Source organism: Syngnathoides biaculeatus, chromosome 8 (genome assembly GCF_019802595.1).
Source record: "Syngnathoides biaculeatus isolate LvHL_M chromosome 8, ASM1980259v1, whole genome shotgun sequence".
Taxonomy (NCBI): Eukaryota; Metazoa; Chordata; class Actinopteri; order Syngnathiformes; family Syngnathidae; genus Syngnathoides; species Syngnathoides biaculeatus.
In genome coordinates this window covers 10,545,544-10,564,931 of record NC_084647.1, presented here as the reverse complement: position 1 = coordinate 10,564,931, position 19,388 = coordinate 10,545,544, and the positions used below count along the sequence as shown (strand labels likewise).

Genomic DNA, 19,388 nt, shown 5'->3' with positions numbered 1-19,388 from the left:
AGTTACACTACACATAAGGTAGAAAATCATTTTTCAAAGGCAATTTCCAGCCTCCTCATTCTCTCTCTGGCTCTCTTGTGTTAAGAGCAAAGTTCACAGTCCAACAACTATTTTTTTGGGTAATTTCAAGGAAATTTGGGATATAATTTTCACATCTGTATTCAGGTTGCCAACCAATACCCGAGGTAGTGGTGTCAATACTACAGTATCGGTACTCTTCGGAATGATCCGGTACTGCACGCACCAATCCCAAATAAACACCTTCCAAGTGTGTGTGGAGATGCTTTAAAGACACAGATGACAACAGTTTTCAGGCAACTGCAAATTATGGCAATGTTGACAGAGGTTGCGGTGGTGACTGCAAAGCAACGGTTTCACAAACCATCAGGACTGTGCTTAGTGCTGTCCGACCTACCCTTTTTGCATACACTGATAAAACCTGCTCAGATCAAAGGGAAAAGATCTTTAAAGACGACCAAAACTGTAGTCTCGATCAATTCAATGGCCTGAGAAGGACACTAAAAATAAGTGGGTTAAACAATTGATTTGACAAGTCTTTAAGTCCACCAATGATTTGAAATCAGAAGTTTTCTGAAACTTGTCCAAAACCTTTTGGCAAGGTTCCGAATTGTACAAACTTGTAGCAGATCAACTCCCTTGCCGTTATTTACGATGGGGAAATTTAGTTTTTTGATTGGGATCTATTTATGTGACTGGTGTAAATTCCGCATGATGGCCGATTCAACTGCGTGCGCCTAAGTGTGGTGACACTGGTTTTGGTGACTTCCAGCGCAGTTCGTGGGCTCTGTTTACAGCTGACTTCATCTCCCACCAATCATAGTGGCTACTCTCCTTCCCTTTAAATGTGGCGGACTGAAAGTCCTAATGTAGGTATGCATCTCCATGAGGAAGAGGATGATGTGTCATCGCAGGGTGGGTGACTGGAGCATTGCCACTGCTCTGGCGGACCAACTGAAAATCTTTGTGGGTATACACAATGAGCTGGTGATTAATACGTGTGTCACTGGAGCTTGGTATCTGTCTACCTGTGCCCCGATTCACCAAAATCACATGGGACCAGTGGTCTAGCTTGCACCAGGACTAGATGTGGTCTGAGCAGGCCTAATGAGATCACCTTTCTGCCACTCTGCCAGGCACATCTAACTCAAAGACACTCTCTCTCCTGTGCTGGGACTCCCAATTTGGCCAAAACCAGGATCCGCCGGCATTTGCGCCTCACTGCAGATGTGCTGTCTCAGAAAATAGAGAGGAAACGTGTATTGAGGAAACAGTTGAAATTATCAAGTAAAACAACGATCATTCTTCTTCTTCTTCAGCTACGCACTAATGTTCTCCTGCTGGCTGCTGAGTCCCAAAGATCGGCCGTCCTTCGAGTCGCTTCGCTGCGAGCTGGAAAAGGCCCTCAACGACCTGCCCGACACCGAGGACCCGGACGAGATTCTTTACGTCAACATGGAGGATTCTTCTGTGGAAGTGGGAGCCGTCGGTGGCTGCGACCCCAACGGGAGGTCCTCCCCTCTGGGCCTAAAGGGCCTGGAGATGACCACGGTGGAGGTGCACCCACCCAACCGCTACGTGCTGTGTCCCCAGCACGAGAGCAGCCGAGTCCTGACTGACTCCCTGGAGAGTCTGGACATGCCCCTGTCGTCCTCGGCCGCCACACTCCCCCTGCGCTATTTCCGACATTCCACGCCCGACGTCACCCAGGCGCCCACGCCCGACATCACGCGAGTGCCTACGCCCGCCACGGAGCTGCTGGATGAGCGCGAGGTGACCCATAAGGTTCCCTGGCAGTGATGGGCACAATTGGACCTCACGGAATCTTAAATGTTTTTTGTTTTTGTTTTGTGCCTTTGTGAGCACAGTTTGAACACACACCTGAAGGCATTCCATCTATTCATATCATGAATCTTCGTTTTATTTTCACATTTTGAAAAGACATCCCAAGAACTACATCTTGTTGCCATTGTAGTACAGCCTAATTTGTGGTTTACAATACTTTTTTTAAAATTCAAAATGTAACATTTAGCATTTTGCACAATCCCGCACCCCCCCCCCCCGCCCCCCACACACCTGAAGGCCTTCTATGATACACCAATGAAAAAGATGTATCGCCAAAAATGTTGATTTCTATTTTTATACAAAACACAGCAAAACTCTCAAAATGTATAAAAGATAAGCCAAGATGTAGTGGTTGTCCATCTTAAAGGATCCTTGTTCCTAATTGTTTTTATCCACAATGGAACAAAAACAAGTAAAACAAAAACTCCAGAGCACCAAAAATAATGCAATGATGTTTTAGTATTGTCATACGGGAGTATTTGTTTTCATCTAAAACCCAACCAAACTGTTTTTTTCCACTCTGCACGTGTGAGCAAAAGCATTCCAGGTTTGTCACTGTGGAATGAAAAGCATGTACTACCCCAAGTTATGCAAAAAAAAAAAAAAAATCTAAAAATTGGAGATGACATCCCCCCCGCTTATGAAGAACATCTAGCTCACAAACAGTGGCGGTACTGCACGTGCTTTTCATTGGACAAAATGAAGCAAAACTCCTTTTTCCTCCTTCATTTCACTAAAAGTGGCATTTGAAAATTTCTCCATCTGAATGTGAAGAGCCCCGTCATCATGGCAACTCCTCCAGGTGGTCACTAAGGACGTTTGCTTTTTGTCTCCGCCCCCATAAAATCTAAAAAGTGGGAATTTAACAGGACCAGGACCCTGGGTCAGCCTGCCCCCTTTCAACAGGTGCCAAACACTCCGAGGTCCCAATATTCCAAGGCGGACGTTTAAAAAAAAAAAAAAAAAAAAAAAGCACATTGACTTCCTTTTGTACGCTGATGATTTTCTACTTTTCCAACTTTGCACTAATGTCTTTTTTTTATATCAATGTGTATGTTTGTCTATAGTGTGTATATTTTTGTTTAGTTTTACTTTGTGAAATCCATGTGATGGACGAGACATTTCTGTTTTTTCTGTTACGAGCAGGCGAAAACCCTTCAGCAGCTGCCATCTTGAACGCACTTATCTGACATTATATATTGTACGCTGTACTGTACACAGTACATTGTCTTGCCCGTAAAGTACTTCCTTAGTTTGTCGTTGGATTGATCAGAATTCCATCCACTAAATCCTTGATGTCCATCTCAAGGTCCATGTACTAGTCCACTCTTTGTCCTCACTAGTAAGATGATGCCGCAGATTAGTGGAACGACTGTCTGACGAGTAATATTTTTCCCCACCACTAGCAGCACTTTTGGCCAACGAATCAGCAACCAGGCAAGAGCATTTCACGGAAACGATCGTTCCGTTACCGTGTCGTTACCCACCCTGAGAAAACACGGAACCGAAAGTCTGTTTCCCAGATCTCTGGGCTTACTTTTAATAAAATTCGCCCATGTGTGGAATGTAAAACAAGTTCTCAACAAAATACAACAATCTGTATAAAACGAACCTACATGAACCCCTTTATTTCTAATGATTAAAACGCCCAGCTTTGTCAGTGTGGTTTATAAACAGCACCGGTTTCCGCTTCTACACTACGCATGCGCAAGGTCGAGTTATTCATATCCGGGTCACTCAAACGCTAGTCAAACATGTCGGTTGCTAAGCGTAAAAGACAAAATGCTCATGCCTGCTAAGCCTTTATTTTGAAGTACATGTAAAAACCGGTTCCCATGAGCATTATCAATGGGAACCGAAAAATCGTTTCCCAGGACAAAAATCAACGGAACCAAAAGATCGGTTACCATATTTGCCGAAATCCTCATGCCTGTGCAACTAAACTTAATAATTGTGTCGTAACCGACAAAACTAATAGCGCCAAAACACCCATTAGTACAATACTTGTCCTACAAGAGTACATATGTCATACATAGAGTAAGTGGAAGGTAGTAATGAAAAATATGACCAGTCGGATACAAATATTCTAGTAGTGTAGTGATTCATGCAAACAAAAACAACAACAAAAATCATAAAGCTGTTTGAACATTTATTGGATAGCCGTTCTAACTTGTATGTATGAGTAAGCTCTTGGTCGTCATTGGTAGGACAACTTTGGCATACTAATAGGACAACTACACGTGAATAGTGAGGCAAAACTGCACTAGTTGACAACTGCATGCTACGAGGAGTCCTAGTGACTAGAAAAGTTTCAACCGCTTCAACTTGGAAAAGCTCATAAGCGTCAAATGAGTGCACAGTTCCGCCTCATTAGTAATGTACTTATCCTGCTATGCTAAGGTTGTCTACTAGTGTCCAGAAATAGATTAGTGAAAATGTAACTAGTGAGAGACTTCATTGTACTGGTGCACCAGTCCTTCTACTGAGGATAGAGAGCGTACTAATGGGCTTTGGCAGTGCGTGGATGGGAAGCAGTATGAGCATGTTTTTTTTTTTTTTCAAGATCTTGTCCTCACAGGTAGGACAACTACAGTACCTTAACCAGTGAGGCAAAAACTGCTTCAGTTGATAAGTGCACGCTACGAATATTGATAGCAACCGGGGCTTCATTAATAGAACTAGCTTGCAGATGTGAACTTGCGGCAACTTTTGCCTCAGTAGATGTGCCGTTAGTGTGCCAAATTTGTCCTGGTGTGCTGAAATGTAAAGTAGAGGAAGGCGCTCGTGAGAGGTCATTTTACTAATGCGCTGAATTGTCTTACTAGTGAGGACAAAAGTGTACTAGTACACAGATGTGAAGCTGGACAGCAAGCATATTGAAAATTAGCTTTGCACAACTAGGTACAGTACATGAAAAGGTACTAATGGGCGCTCCTGAGGTGGAATGTATTTTTTTTTTTCTTCAAAGCGGTACTCTGCATTGTTATGGTTACGAGTTTTGGAATGTCGATGTTGACGTCAAAAGCAGGATTGCCTAAGTGCCTTTGAGCCAGTGTGATGCCTCCCACCCACACGTCAACTGAAAACAATGACCTTTATTCGTCATGGTTTGCTATAATATCTCCAGTATTTTGTACAAAGAAAAATAAAGGAATATTTTGTTGCGATGTTGGTTGGCGTGGTGATATCGCACCCGCGCCTTGGCTCTTTCAGAAGTGGACGTAGGAGATCCGCACGTCGCCCGCCACATCCAACTTGTCGATGTCGCCGAGGGCACGCACGCGGTGATTGTAATCGAACAGTGGCTGCCCGTCGATGAAGACCTTGAAGCGGTCGCCGGCGCAGCGGATCGACAGCTTGAGATAAAAAGACAAACGGAATTCAAAAATAGAAAAATAACAAAGCAAATGACATAAAGCGGTGATTCTCAACCACCGCGTTGCACGAAATGAGCTGACTGCTCATTAACATTTTTAATAGAAATTTTACTTTGAATCTATTAATCTAATCTCCTGATAATCTTTATAAGAACGAAATAAACAGCCATAACCATTTTTTTTCCAAGATAAAGCCATGATATTATGATGAGTTTAAAATTGAAGTACGTTATATTTTTTCCATTTAAAAATACAACTTTATTCTCATAATATATCTTTATTCTGGTAAATACATCTTTATTCACTGAAAATAGTACTTCATTGTGAAAAAAGAGCCTTCTTATTTCAGTAATGTCTTGTTCTTTGCTCTTAAAGGTCAAGTGTCATCCCGATAAACATTCTAAAATAGATGTTGTAATGAAAAGTACATAAAACGTTATTCATTTCAATGTCTATACGCAAACATAAATATGAGCGGAGAGCGCGTCGTCCATGCGCAAAGTTGCGGAAGTCATTCGATATCCAAGTGGTCGCCATATTGGCTGCATCTACTGCCCGTGACGTCACCCCAGACATTCGCCATTGAAAACACGCTATGGCCCCTACTATAGGACACGACCCTTCAGATACGGAAGCTCTTTTCGAAGAAGAGAACATCTCACAATCTAGTGAGGTGTCCAGGGCAATATTACCCGATTGTTTCGAGCCATATTTAGATGATATCCGGATCACTTCTAACTAACAACAGACTCCCAGACAGTATGTATGAGCCAGCCAGGCCGAAACCGTGCTCGTCTGCGAGGCACAACGTGGAAGCCTTCGCCGGCGAGCCCGACATGGAAGCCGTCCGACGCGCACATTGACACATTTAGCACCCGTCATACGCACGCGGATCTTTTGTCACGTTATGAGAGACAGACTACGTGGTCCCCCGCTAAACTATTGGGTTTTTTTAGTAGCTGTATACACACCTACCTGTCATTTGGAACCCACGAAGCTCTCGTCCTTTGCACCCGTGCAATCCATTTTTCACTACGAACCGGGTCTCTTGGAAACTTATGAAGGGTAAATCCATCCTCCCGAGTGTTCGAGCAATATCCATCAATACAACAAGCTGGCATTTTGGCTAACACGAAGGAACAACAACCTAACTACCCGCAGGTAAAACTAATAGAAAGAAATGAGTCCGCTTGAGCGCGCTACTGCCTCCAACGTCACTTCCTGCTTCTCGTCAAAAACAAATCCCTCGAGAGTATTTTCATGGCGGGAGTAACAAAAAGACACATACGTCAAAATCATGTTTTGTGGTGAAAAAACGGATGGGTCTATACAGGCTGCCGTTTTTTTATTTAATAACATGGTAAAAATCATCCATTTCATGACACTTGACCTTCAAAAAAAAAAAAATCATTCACACTGGTGTGTTACCATAGATTTTTGTGATGATGTCACAATCGTGTCAAAAATTTTAATTGGCCCAAAGCAAAGGTAGGGAGGAGCAAACCTTGAAGTAATTTTGCATTTTGAAAAAGCCTCGCTACTCACGTCGAAGTACTGGCCCGCCTTGAAGGGGTTGGCGGCAAGCTGGCGTTCCTCTTGGCCCCAGCGGCCCCCGATCATGCTGTTGCGCACCACCACGCTGTCGCTCACGCGGGGGTTGATGTGGAGGGCGATGTCACCACATCTGCTGGCCAGGAAATTGATGCTGAACCTAAAAAGACAGCAAAGCAAATCCCGGGAGTGCATTGCGGCAATCGGGCCTTTGCATCCAGACGTGATCTGCGGTGCTTATGATACACAACATTCTCACACCTATGGTCAATTCGTCAAGTCTTCAGTGATCCGAGCATGGATGGTTTTGTTATGTGGGAGAAAACTGGCACAAGCACAGGGGCAACATCCAAAGTCCACACAGGAATGCCAGAGCTGGGATTTGGAGCCAGGACCTCAGAACTGCGAAGCGGGCAAGTTAACCGCGCGTTCACTGTGCTACCCTCGAACCGTTATCCTATAGATCAAACATTGCCTGCCCTGAAGGTGCCTGACTTTGTTCAAAAACCCAACCCCCACCCCGCTGAAAGAATTCCAATGTGTCACGCCTCTATTTGCATGCACTGTGATTGGCCAATCTGTATTTGGGAGGTGTGGCCTTTTCATACAATCAAACGCAGCCCAGCGCTTTGACGCGGCTCAATCGATTGCAGAAGAAACACGAACGAGCCAATTAATTCCAAAACGAGGCGCTACCTGTTTGCACGCTCGGGCACATTTCCTCTGATGATGATCGTCCTCTTAGGGAACATTCCTCCCGGGATCATGGCTGAGTACGGGATCGGCTGCAGGGGAAGATCATTGCATGATCACATGCTGATAATAGTTCCTATAAACAGAAAGGTCTCTTGTTCTTTGTTCTTATTACTTTGTTTGTTCTTTGTTCTGAATGTTGTACGCGGGTGGCACCCACAGAACCGAGAAAAAAATTCCTTGTGTGTTTTTATACACATGGCCAATAAAGCTGATTCTAATTCTGATTCTGGACGCCAAAGAAACTCCATGTACTACACACACAGGCCACATAGTTGTGGAATAGGTTGCAATAATTCTCCTGGATTTTCCCCTAAAATTGGTTCATTAAAATGTTTTGATTCATTTTTAAAATGAATTCATCTAACATAATAATTTGTTCATTTATTATAAACAATGTTAAATAATTTTACACACAATTAAATATTTTACATTAATTAAAAACTATATAACATATCGTTATTTTACTAAACTGAATTTTTATTGCATAGATTAAGACTTTTTTCCCCCTAATAATATTTAATATTTAATTACTCCTCTTACCAAATAATGTATAAATTAGGTAATATAAATCACAAAAATACTGTAAATATTAGCAAAAAACAATTTTACATGAACTAAACATTGTTTTTTAAATTACCATGAATTTTTTAAACATTAAAACTACTGTATTTTGCATATTTTACATACATGTTTTGTTTTTGGAAACTCCTCTACAAATGATCCGGGCCGTCAGCCAGATTTAAAAATCAAAGGTTTGTCCACTTTTTTTCACTAAAAACTAACAATATTGCTCCCAAATTCCAAATAGTCATTTAGAGCATTTCTTATATAAACTTAAATATATATATATATATATATATATATATATATATATATATAGAGAGAGAGAGAGAGAGAGAGAGAGAGATAGATAGATATAGATATAACTTACAGGGTTGTAGATTGGCTGTCCGCTCATACTCTGCAAAACGATGAAAATAATTAACGTGTGAGACAGAATGAACAAACTGTACATAACATATAACTCGTGTGTGTGTCTGCACCGGCAGGTTTGATCCCGGGAATCCACCCTGACAGAAAAAAAGCAAAAACAAAAACAAGGCACTATTCAGCAAGTTGGTGTACCTAATGAAGTGGCCAGGACATTCAAATGATTTAAAAGTAGTCAAAAAGTTGCCTACCCCCACATTGCCCCCCATTCCACCTGGATAGCCACCCTGCTAGAAAGACAACAAAACAATTAGAATTTACCAGTTATGTGACTTTCCAGGGCAGGAGGTGGGTGCGCGTTTGGGGGTATATTTTCCCAATGACTGTCTGATAATCTAATAGCAAATTAAACATAGGTAGCATTGTAGTTATAAATTGGTATAACATATTCCACTTTATGCTTGCGGAGCCCCAGTTTGAGAACCACGCAAATGAACCAAATTTATTAACTTACCCCTGCACAATCTCCTGGGTATGCTACCTGTGGGAAAAAAAAAAAAAAAGGGGTAGGGTGGGTGTATAATGACTCAATTCATTTCATAAAGTGTTTAAAATGTGCGAAGAATCATGAAAAAGGCTGACTCCACATCCTGGCCTTGCTCCCATGCTGCCACCTGGGTAACCTCCATGCTGCTGCTGCTGCATGTGGCAAAAGTTTAACATTTTCATGATTTTTTTTTTTTTTTTTTTTACACAGCCCGAGACATGAGATAATGATTTATTTTAATTTTTTATTTTTTTAATTGTGGCCACACATAGCAACAGCTCGATACTAATCCGTGTCAATACTGTGCCCACAAAATATAAATCAATGGTGTTGAAAGTATTCCTGGACGCCAGGGTAAGCAAATGCAGCGCACTCTCTGGAGGAAATTGCCAATTGCACTTTCTCATGAAAGTGAGCTTACCCTGCACATCAATATTAAACCCACAAATGAGATTTTTTTTCCACACGTGGAACACTTATGTAGCCACATTTTAAAGAGCGCTTCGTGTCTGGAGTCCATCATTTTCTGTCATCCATCCATCCTCTTCACTGCTTATCCTCACAAGGGTCGTGAGTGCTGGAGCCTATCCCAGCTGTCAATGGCCAGGAGGCGGGGTACACCATAAACTGGTTGCCAGCCAATTGCAGGGCACATGGACACAGACAACAGTTGCAATCGTAATCACACCCGGGGCTATTTAGAGTGTCTAATTAATGTTGCATGATTTTGGGAAGTGGGAGGAAACCGGTGTGCCCGGAGGAAGCCCACACAGACACGGGGAAAACATGCAAACTCCACACAGGCGGGATTTGAACCACTGTCCTCAAAACTGTGAGACTAACGCTTTACAGTTGCACCAGTGTACCGCCCATTTTCCGTCATATTAAAGTAAAAGACAATGAAGCCAAATAATGAAAGGTCACCTCCCGGGTATCCTCCCTGCTGCTGATGCATGTGGGAAAAGTTGAAAGTTTATTTCCCGAGTTTCCATTTCTAGACATAGAGTTACTATGTGGGGCACACACACAAAATGTTCATTTGTGGCCTCAAAAGAAGTATAATATATGCAAAAAAATTCCAATTAAATAATCTTAATATCATTCCATGACACATGGGTCAGCAAATGGAGCGCACCTTCTGGAGAGGCATTTTGCAGTTTCTAGTAAAGGTGCACTGCATATTTCTTACCCAGATAGCAAAGCTGTTTGTGGTAAGAATATTAAAACAAGAATTAGAATTATATAGTGGCCTCAATTTTTATTTATTTTTTTTAAATTCCAAATCATGTCTCGTGCTCTTTAATGTTCCGTCATATATTGAAGTGAAAGAGAAATAACAAAAGGTAACGCACCCCCATGCCACCGCCTGGGTATCCTCCCTGGTGCTGCTGCATGTGGCAAAAGTTTCAATTTTAATGTCCGGCATTTCGAGCCATAGGCCAGATAATAATAGTCAGAAACAATAAAGGTTAATGCACCCCCAAAACATTTCTACTTTTTGTCATTTTAGAAAAAACTGTTTTGCTTACACCCCTTCCACCAGCCTGGAAAAAAAAAGTCTCCATTCAGATGGTGTTGACACTCCCTGAAGTGGAGAACAATTTCTAATTCAGCTCACCCCAATGACGTTAATCGTCTGGATGGAAACGTCCCCCCCAATCTGCATGCCGCTCACTCTCGACAAAGGGAGGCGATGCTTAAAGGTGTGGAAGTCTTTCCCGTTAATTTTGAACTGCAGAGACAATCGGGGGACAAAAGGTCAAAAGGTGACGTCCATTCCACCCTCGCCGACGGAAGCCGCTCAGACCTGGTAGCCGTGCGCCGAGCACGCGACAACCATCTCGAAGGCCTTGCCCTTGCTGAAGGGCATGTCGCGGATCTTCTCCTCTGCATCCCAGGCGTTGTTCTGCCGGCTGTTGAAGACCACCTTGTCCCAGCCGTCGAAACGCGGGTTGAAGTGGAGGGCGATGTCGCTGGACTCGGACGGTCCGCAGAGCAGGTTGACAAAGAACCTGGTGGAGAGACATTGAGCGTGAGGGAGGGGAGGAGCCGAGGATGTCCAAATCTTTGCTACGTGCGGAAAAATGGAAGGAAGATATGGACTAACTTCATCTTGTTATATGAAACATTTTAAATATCAGTCAATACGTTGGAGGTCATTCTACAACAAAACTGAGAGGGGGGGCAGGGGCAGAATCATACGAAATCTCAACTTGGTGTATCAGTGACAAACATACTTTTTAGTATAGGTCCAATAACAAAAGTAATTGAATTTATTTAATTACTTTGATTTATAATTATTTTGTATATTTTTGCATCTATTTGATTCCTAATTACTTTGTCTTGTAGTATTCAAAATTATGCAGAATTTTAATTGGAAAAAAAATGTGTCCTTTAAAAAATTTGCAACATTGTTAAAAAAAATAACATTGTAACTTTGAACCTTAAAATTAGAAAATACAGATAAGAATATGTAATGAATTTTTTTCACATTTGCCATTTCTACATTCAAATCTATTTAAAAATTTGAATAAAATGTGATGGGCTTTTTTCAATAAACTTCGGACACCCCCAACTGGAAGCCAACAGCGAAGGCGGGGGCCTTGCGACAAAAGGTGTTTGCTCTGCTTGCTATTGGCCACACACACTTGGAGAAAGGAGGGCCGTATGACAAAAACATCTTTCATTTTCTTCACTGGAAAGAAAAGCTGCTGCGCCCTGTCCCAATGTGACGACACAGCGCGCTGAACTCGCCTGGTGATATTGCCCGGAACTGAGCCCTGGATGTAGATGGACGCTCCCTCCCGCAGACCTCCATAAATGGGCCCAATATATGGAATTGTCTGCGTGGGATTTAAAATACACAAATGAGATGGAAATGATGACATTTGACTTAATATGTTGTTTCAACAACTGACATTTTCAGTGGAATCCAAAAGTCCACACACCCCTGTTCAAATGCCAGGTTTTTGTGATATTAACATGAATCAATTTAAAAAGTTTTTCAACAGATGTTTGTGGCCTATGACCTGTGCAACATATTTGGTACCAAAAAAAAAAAAAAAAAAAAAAAAAACATCAGAGCGTAAGTAAGAATTAACAACTCGGGAAATGAATTTGCACAAGTGTACACTTTTAAATGGGGATGTACTGTGTTCAGAATCAACACATTCAAACATGTTAAAGAGAGCCAGCACACACCATTTCAAAGTCCACTGACATTTTTCAGGGGTGAGACTTTCTAGCAGAGGCCTGAAGGTTTTGTGGTAACAATGACTGCTATTTTGAACTTCATAATTCACTCCATCTTGTCTGTGGTCTGATTAAACAATTTGTCATAAAAAGTTTGGAGTATTACAATTTCAGGTGAAATTTCAGGATGAAGCTGAAATGCACTTATAAACCTTAGAGGTGAACTAAATTGGGCCTTTCCCGAAACTTTAGAATGTGTATGTCCACTTGTTGAATGTTTCCGTACTTAATGGCAAACTTCACAACAGGTATTTAATCTATAGATCTACCAATAAATGACAGAGTTCTAATTAGTCATAAAAGACAGTCCCCTTTATCATTTGGCATTTGACAGACACTCATAACCTAGTGACTGGAGTGGGGAGAAAATGTGAATGGGAAATTCACATTAATATTGCTAACATTTTGTCAGCAGTGTAATTCTAAATCACTGAATTGGTGAGAGAATGTCCAAAAGGCAACCAAAAGTTAGAGGAGGAGGTTTACTCACGGGGGCGTAGACGGGCTGGTAACCAGGAGGAGCGAGGAAGGACATGCCGGAGGTCGTTGAGACGGGATTGAGACGCCGATGGCTGATGGATGTTTTATATCAGTGGGGAGGGAGGGGCGGTCAGCACGGAAATGCAGTATTTACTTTAAAGCAGGGATGGGCAAACCTTTGTGTTCATGGCCACTTTTTCTTTTTAACCTTCTCTGGACCAAATAAAATTTTGCAGAGAGAAAAATCTGATACTATGAGAAAATTATACTCTGGACTTGAAATTTTCGATTATATTAAACCTGTTGCAAATTTGCAACCCCTGCCCGGAAAGGGTTAAGAGCAACAGATGGACGTGACCGAAAGAACAAGATCCCGGATACAAGTGGCCGAAATGAGTTTCCTCCGCAGGGTGTCCGGGCTCTCCCTTAGAGATAGGGTGTCATGCGTCAGTCATCCGGGAGGGGCTCAGTCTCGAGCCGCTGCTCCTCCGCATTGAGAGGAGCCAGATGAGGTGGCTGGGCCATCTGATTCGGATGCCTCCCTGGTGAGGTGTTCCGGGCATGTCCCACCGGAAAGAGACCCGGGGATGACCCAGGACATGCTGGAGAGACTATGTCTCTCGGCTGGCTTGGGAATGCCTCAGGATCCCACCGGAAGAGCTGGAAGAAGTAGCAGAGGGTATCCCTTCTGAAGTTACTTCCTCCGCGACCCGACCCGGAAGAGCAATAGAAAATGGATGGATGGATGGATGGAATCATTTGTGGATCCAGTAGAATAAAAAAATCTATCCATTTTCCGTACTACTTATCCTTACCAACCGAGCTAACTGGGGCGACAGGCGGGTCACACCCTGAAATGGTGAACAGGCAGTGGTAGTGGGGCTGGGGGGCTTGAGGGAGGTGGGCATTCGTTCGGATGGTGATTTACGATCCAGATAAAGTATGTCAGTTTTTCGTATGAATGTGAATGCTTCTTTGTTTCTATTTGCCCTGCGATTGGCTGCCGACCAATTCCCGTGTGTGCCAGCGTTTCGCCTGAAGAGAGCCGGCATAGGCTAAAACACGCCCACAAATCTAGTGAGGAGAAGTGGGACAGAAAATGGATGGATAAAACTCCAGTGTTCTGTAGTATTGGTTGCAATAAATGTACCCTTGTGTGATGTTCATGTTGTATCTTATCGGGCTCGTGGAAATCCTTGACTAAGTCAAGGTTCAACAAAATGTATTTATTAATTACATTGATAAATTAACCACTTTGTGATCCTGATTGAAAAATGGAGTGGTGCATATAGGTTTTGCTATATGTACAGTATCTGTGATGCTAAATATAGTATGCTTTAGAGGCACAATACGCTAATTCATCTTTCACCCAGTACACGAGTGCTTACCAAAGAACTAAAGATTGCGTTTCAGTGAGCACACTTGAAGCTTCCATGGACTAGAACGTGCTGTAAAATTATGGCTGTAAACGTCTTTGTCCTTCCTCTTGCAGGAATTTGGCCCACCCAACACAAACACAAAAGCTCTTATCATTTTGTGCACAATTCCGCATTGCTTACCTGTAGCTGATCTTTGATGTAGATTAAGACTGCAGAAAACATGAATGCACGACACCGAATCAATTGCACCAAGTCATTTGAGCAGGATTTTATATTTATATAAAAGCATCATCCTGTGTACTTAATTTCATCACCATTACTATTATTATTACTGTAACACATGTCCTGACACTTATTTTCATCTTTTGTTTGATTTTTTTTCAACTTGTTTCAAATTATTCTGTCTAATGCTAAGTTTTTTTTTTTTTGTTTAATTTTTATTTATGTTCAGGAATTTGTTTCAGCGACAGTTGTATTTTAACTATTACTATGATAAAAATTAGGCTACCCCAACTAAATACTAATACAGGTTGGTTATTTTCATTTTTAATAATACACACACACACACACACACACACACATATTCAATCCTGGCCACGCCTGTGTGAAGTTTTGCATGTTCTTCCCGTGCCTGCGTGGGTTTTCTCCGGGCACTTCGGTTTCCTCCCACATCCCCAAAACATGTAAGATTAATTGGACACTCTAAATTCTTCGTTCGTTCATCGTTCTAAACTGCCCCTAGGTGTGATTGCGAGTACGACTGTTGTCTGCCTCCATGTGCCCTGCGATTGGCTGGCAACCAGTTAAGGGTGTACCCCGCTTCCTGCCCGTTGACAGCTGGGATAGGCTCCAGCACTCCCCGTGACCCTCGTGAGGATAAGCGTCAAAGAAAATGGATGGCTATGTATTCCTCTTGAAAACATACAAGCAGTGGGTTACACTGAAACACTCTTGCACTGCCCTCTGCAACTTCAAACCAAATTTTCTTATGTTGTTTAATCAAAAAGAAAAAGAGAAGAAAAAAAATGCATGTGCAAGAAAACGAGGACACGTGCTCCTGTGAACCTGTTTATTGTGAGGAAAAAAAAAGTCATGGGGTTGGCTTGAAGGCTGCCCTAATTGCTCTGTGGCAGCTTCCTCACACCTGAGTCAACACACACACCAAAATCATCTTCCTCCACACCTCACACACACACACACACACGCACACTACCGCTAACTACAAACAACATATGGCATGTCGGAATCCTCCAAAGGAAAAAAAAAATAGATCTTTATCTTGTATGTAAAATATGCCTTCTTTTCAAAAAGGCCGCTTTGGCCACTTTTAAACGAGTACATTCATTCCCGCCTGCTCGGCATCAGCCTGTTAACAAGGAAGGCCGAAAACATTCGTCGCCGTAAATCAATAAATAAATCTATCAGGCTTCAAAGTGTCTGTACAGACGATTAATTCCGAACAAGGCAAATCGCACACGCCTTTGTGAGTTATCGAAAGCAGTGGTTCTCCAAGTGCGGGTCTGCGACCCATTGCTTGGGACTGCTACAAAATTTCAATGAAATCATGCTGATCACTGACAAAAAAAATACTTCTGCGCATTAAAAATAACATACTAAACCAATTGCCAAATTTTGCTATTAGACAAAGATATGGCATGACTAAATGAACCGACAGTTGCTTGGCATCCAGATGACGCCAAAGTATTTTTATTAGCCTGATAGCATAATCGTCCAAGGCATCTTTAACTTACTGCCACAATGTGAATTAAATAAAATAAAAAAAAAATCGCAATATTGTCACAATTTTTTTCTTTTCTATTTCTGGTTGAATCAAGGAAATTGGTTACTTGTTGTTATTTATTTTAGGTGTGTGTGACATGTCTTTGGCAATGTTGACTCCTTGACTGGCTTACTCAATCCTCTCCTCTTGTCATAAACAAAAAACAAAATATGAAAATGATTCCGCTCATGTTGGCTGTTTCTTAGCGAGAATTCAAGTCGCTACTTGCTTTTTTTTTTTTTTTTTTTTACAACTAAACATAAAAGTTGTTTAAAAAAAAAAAATCTAATGTCTAAGTGAGCAACATTGACTGCTTTTGTAAACTACCTCTCTGTGTTGACAGCCATATTGTTACTATCAACAGCACAAGTCAACTAGCGGTCATGGAAAACTATTGAAGTCCAGTGTTATTTAATTTCTTCAAACATTTGGAAAATAAAAAGGTTGAATTGAATTTGATTAAGCTCCCTTCTATCAAATATTTGAAATATTGATATTTAACAGAATACATATATATAGTATTTACTTGAGTCGCCGGGAAGTAGATTGACTCAACTCCATTTTTGGCATTTTCAAGTGGAGAAATTAATGGAGAAAAGTCATCTTTCAGATGAATACTGTCTAAATCATGGCTTGGCTGTGCTTTTGACAGATAGTCAGCATGTTTTCTGATTTATGAACCAAACACTGGGCCACCTCCGGATTCCAAGACAGATGTGCCCATAAAACCAGACTTTACCTTCTGAAAAAACATCCCAAAAGTTCACAGATTCATTGAGTAGCGGGAATAAGTATTGTAGTGCTTTAGCTAAGGTGCTAGTGCATGTTCGTATTATTTATCATTCATGAAATATTGATGGATTTGTCTGATGTTGGGACTTGTTCCGCAATAGTATTAAATTTATTTTTCTAATCCTGATGTGTTTCTTCTCTTTCATGCAAATACAAAAATCAAATAAAATTGATTATGACCATCCAGTCAGATCCAAATCTTGATTATTATTATTATATACCCTCAAATTTTTATTGCAGCCATGAAACTTTAAAACACAAAAAATCGAGTCACCCTACTCTAGTTCAGAGGGGCTCAATTGATGTTAAGATTATGAGTGGGGTTCTTGAAAAAAAATCTCCTCTTTTAGGGGTCCCTGAACCCTAAAACTTCGAAAACGCCAGATCCAAACCATTCCCTCGACAGATAAAGCAACTCTAAACAAAACAAAAAGAAAAGCAGTGACTTTGCTATAGGCACTAAAAGACAGCGTCTACACAGTCACATTCAACCTGTTTTATCAACGCGATGCGTTCAGGCACAGTTCGGAGTATAGAAGAGCTGTGATGGTGAGAACAGTATCGGGTGTGCATGTGCGTCTGTGTAGTAGCAAGGCAATCTGTGTTGAGGAAAATCAGCGCATCTCCCATGATGTTACTGCTTGATCGAATCGGATGCTACGATTTAAGAGTGCATAGCATTGTTGACTTATTGATTCAAATCTTTCCTCCCTTTTCAATTGTCTTCCATCTTTCTCCTTCATTTTATCCTAGCTGATCTTCATACTGCTTTCGGAAGCAGTCCCCCGCAGGGAAGAAGTCCCAGCAGCGCTCTTGGTACATCTTCCAAACATAGGACTCCTAAGAAAAACAATACAGGTCATAATTGCGGTGAAAGTCCAGAATCGGGTAAATGGGAATGAGTGCACGTGTGTAAGGGAAATTCAAAATAGAAACATGAGATTTTTGACATAACGCCGTCGGCTGACCTGTCCCGTGTGCTCAGTTTCATCCTTGTTGATAAGATACATCAGGAAGAACCTGCAAGACGCACAGGAGTGGGAAACACAAATGATCACCGAGGAACTTGGAAATGCAACAGTATACAGTCGTCTCTCGCCATATCGCGGTTCTCTTTTTACAATGCTGGACTGTGTTGCGAATTTTGAAATTGAACAAATATAATTGTACTTTGTTTTTTTGAGGAGGGGCAGGATAGCTGGATTTTACGGTGGTTATTTTTGCAAACGGAACGTTACTGCAGCCTCTGATAGCAATAAGCACAAGCCAGGAGGCAATACTTCAAAAAAAACTGAGAATGTCTGAAGTTGGAGTTCTTTTCACACTTAAAAAAAGAAGATAAAGTGAAATGTGTCAGCTTCAAAGGAGAACTGGCTTTATCCAACTGCACATCTATGGAAAACAAACACTATTTTCTGATTTAATGCAGCTCATCAGCACGAGTTAGAACAAATCATAATCCCCCCACGGGAGGTTAAGGATAGACACAGCCTTTTTAATTGTTTATTGACCAAACAGTAAGAATATAAACGGGTAATAAACACATTCATTCACGAGCTGCTGAAGGCCACAACTTGTACCAAGTAACTAAATTTGCAAACTGGCTAATGCCTAACTCCTTAACCACTAACACTATACAGAACCAACACAGCGAATTTGACAGTCGCTTCTTTCATTCCCACATACTCCACCGGTCTCACTGTTACCTTTTCCGCTCGAGTGCCCTCTTACGGCCGTTAGAAAGGATGCAAAAATTAGCTGCATCACCGCATAAGATGCAGGGTTGAAAGCGTGTGAAAAAAGTCACGGCTTATAGGCCGGAAATTATGGTAGTTGTCTGACTGCTCCAAGACAGTAAAGTGCACATTTAGAGTGGTCTTTTATTATGTGCACACCTGTGCAATAATCATGCTGTCGAAGCAGCATCTTGATATGACACACTTGAAGTGGATGGATTATCTCGGCACTGGAGAACTTCTTATAAACTCAGATTTAAACATATTTCGGAACAATGTTTGAGACAAATGACCATTTTCTGTACATGAAAAGCCTTAGACCCTTAAGTTGAATTGATGAAAAATGGGGGCCAATACAAAGCCTTATTTGGGTATTGGGCCCACCTTAAAATGAACTCCCAATGTTCAACTTAAAAGAAGCCACTCACATGTAGTTAGCCAAGTTGTGTTCCTCTAAAGTGTGCGTCTCGAAGCCGTGCGGCGTCGTGTCGAAGTAGTCGCTGCCGATTCCGCAGATGAAGCATTTGGTCTGCCGGGAACAGAGAGAGAAGACACCTCATCAAATTGAAGCCCATAGATGAGAGGAAGCCTGTGGTTAGACTGCTGTACCCACCTCCATGTCCTCCCTGACCTGCTCTTGTTGGTCTCTTAGCTCCCCAAAGGCGTCAATGATCAAACCTGAAAATTCACAAGTGTTTGTCACTCAGTACAACTCAGGACTCGAGTGGAGAGGTCCTCAAAATGGGGGTTCCCAGAACACTGAGGGACCTCAAAATAACTTGGAAAAAAACTAGGTTGCTATGGGCCAATTCGAAGCTCTGATACGGTGGTTTTATATCATCACATAAATCTGTGATGATACTCTAAAAAAGTGGAGAAAATAGTTCTAAGATTTTTTGATAATAGCATCTTTTCCATAATTCCAAAATTAATCCCAAATACTGC

At 41.7% G+C, this 19,388-nt stretch overlaps 3 protein-coding genes across 3 annotated transcripts in view; 1 reads left to right on the top strand and 2 right to left on the bottom strand.

Moving 5' to 3' along the window:
- Window positions 1-4,224, top strand: part of LOC133504750 (tyrosine-protein kinase receptor UFO) — a 29,273-nt gene extending 25,049 nt beyond the window's left edge. Inside the window, exon 21 of the mRNA XM_061827308.1 lies at window positions 1,338-4,224. Coding sequence (XP_061683292.1) covers window positions 1,338-1,818 — 481 coding nt within the window. The 3' untranslated portion in view covers window positions 1,819-4,224. The remainder of the gene's footprint in view (window positions 1-1,337) is intronic.
- A 154-nt stretch (window positions 4,225-4,378) lies between these two features.
- LOC133504749 (galectin-4-like) lies at window positions 4,379-12,818 on the bottom strand. Its single transcript, XM_061827307.1, has 13 exons — window positions 12,767-12,818; window positions 11,779-11,867; window positions 10,832-11,036; window positions 10,643-10,756; window positions 10,377-10,412; window positions 9,120-9,176; window positions 8,992-9,018; window positions 8,729-8,767; window positions 8,591-8,617; window positions 8,479-8,508; window positions 7,488-7,576; window positions 6,786-6,951; window positions 4,379-5,219 (listed from the first exon to the last, which is right to left on the bottom strand). Exons 1-13 carry the CDS (start codon window positions 12,809-12,811, stop codon window positions 5,073-5,075), a joined length of 1,071 nt encoding a protein of 356 aa, XP_061683291.1. The 5' UTR covers window positions 12,812-12,818; the 3' UTR covers window positions 4,379-5,072.
- Window positions 12,819-17,188: 4,370 nt separating this feature from the next.
- LOC133504515 (ryanodine receptor 1-like) overlaps window positions 17,189-19,388 on the bottom strand; it is a 144,299-nt gene continuing 142,099 nt past the window's right edge. Inside the window, exons 103-106 of the mRNA XM_061826813.1 lie at window positions 19,057-19,121; window positions 18,872-18,972; window positions 17,676-17,727; window positions 17,189-17,547 (exon numbers count right to left, since the gene is read on the bottom strand). Coding sequence (XP_061682797.1) covers window positions 17,452-17,547; window positions 17,676-17,727; window positions 18,872-18,972; window positions 19,057-19,121 — 314 coding nt within the window. The 3' untranslated portion in view covers window positions 17,189-17,451. The remainder of the gene's footprint in view (window positions 17,548-17,675; window positions 17,728-18,871; window positions 18,973-19,056; window positions 19,122-19,388) is intronic.

What these genes read in the sequence shown, in the direction of transcription:
- LOC133504749 (XM_061827307.1), bottom strand. Translation starts at nt 12,811, where the DNA reads ATGTCCTTCCTCGCTCCTCCTGGTTACCAGCCCGTCTACGCCCCC. An exon ending in ACCAGCCCGTCTACGCCCCC is followed by an intron (nt 11,868 to 12,766) that starts GTGAGTAAACCT and finishes AATCCCACGCAG; the next exon opens with ACAATTCCATATATTGGGCC. An exon ending in GTTCCGGGCAATATCACCAG is followed by an intron (nt 11,037 to 11,778) that starts GCGAGTTCAGCG and finishes TCTCTCCACCAG; the next exon opens with GTTCTTTGTCAACCTGCTCT.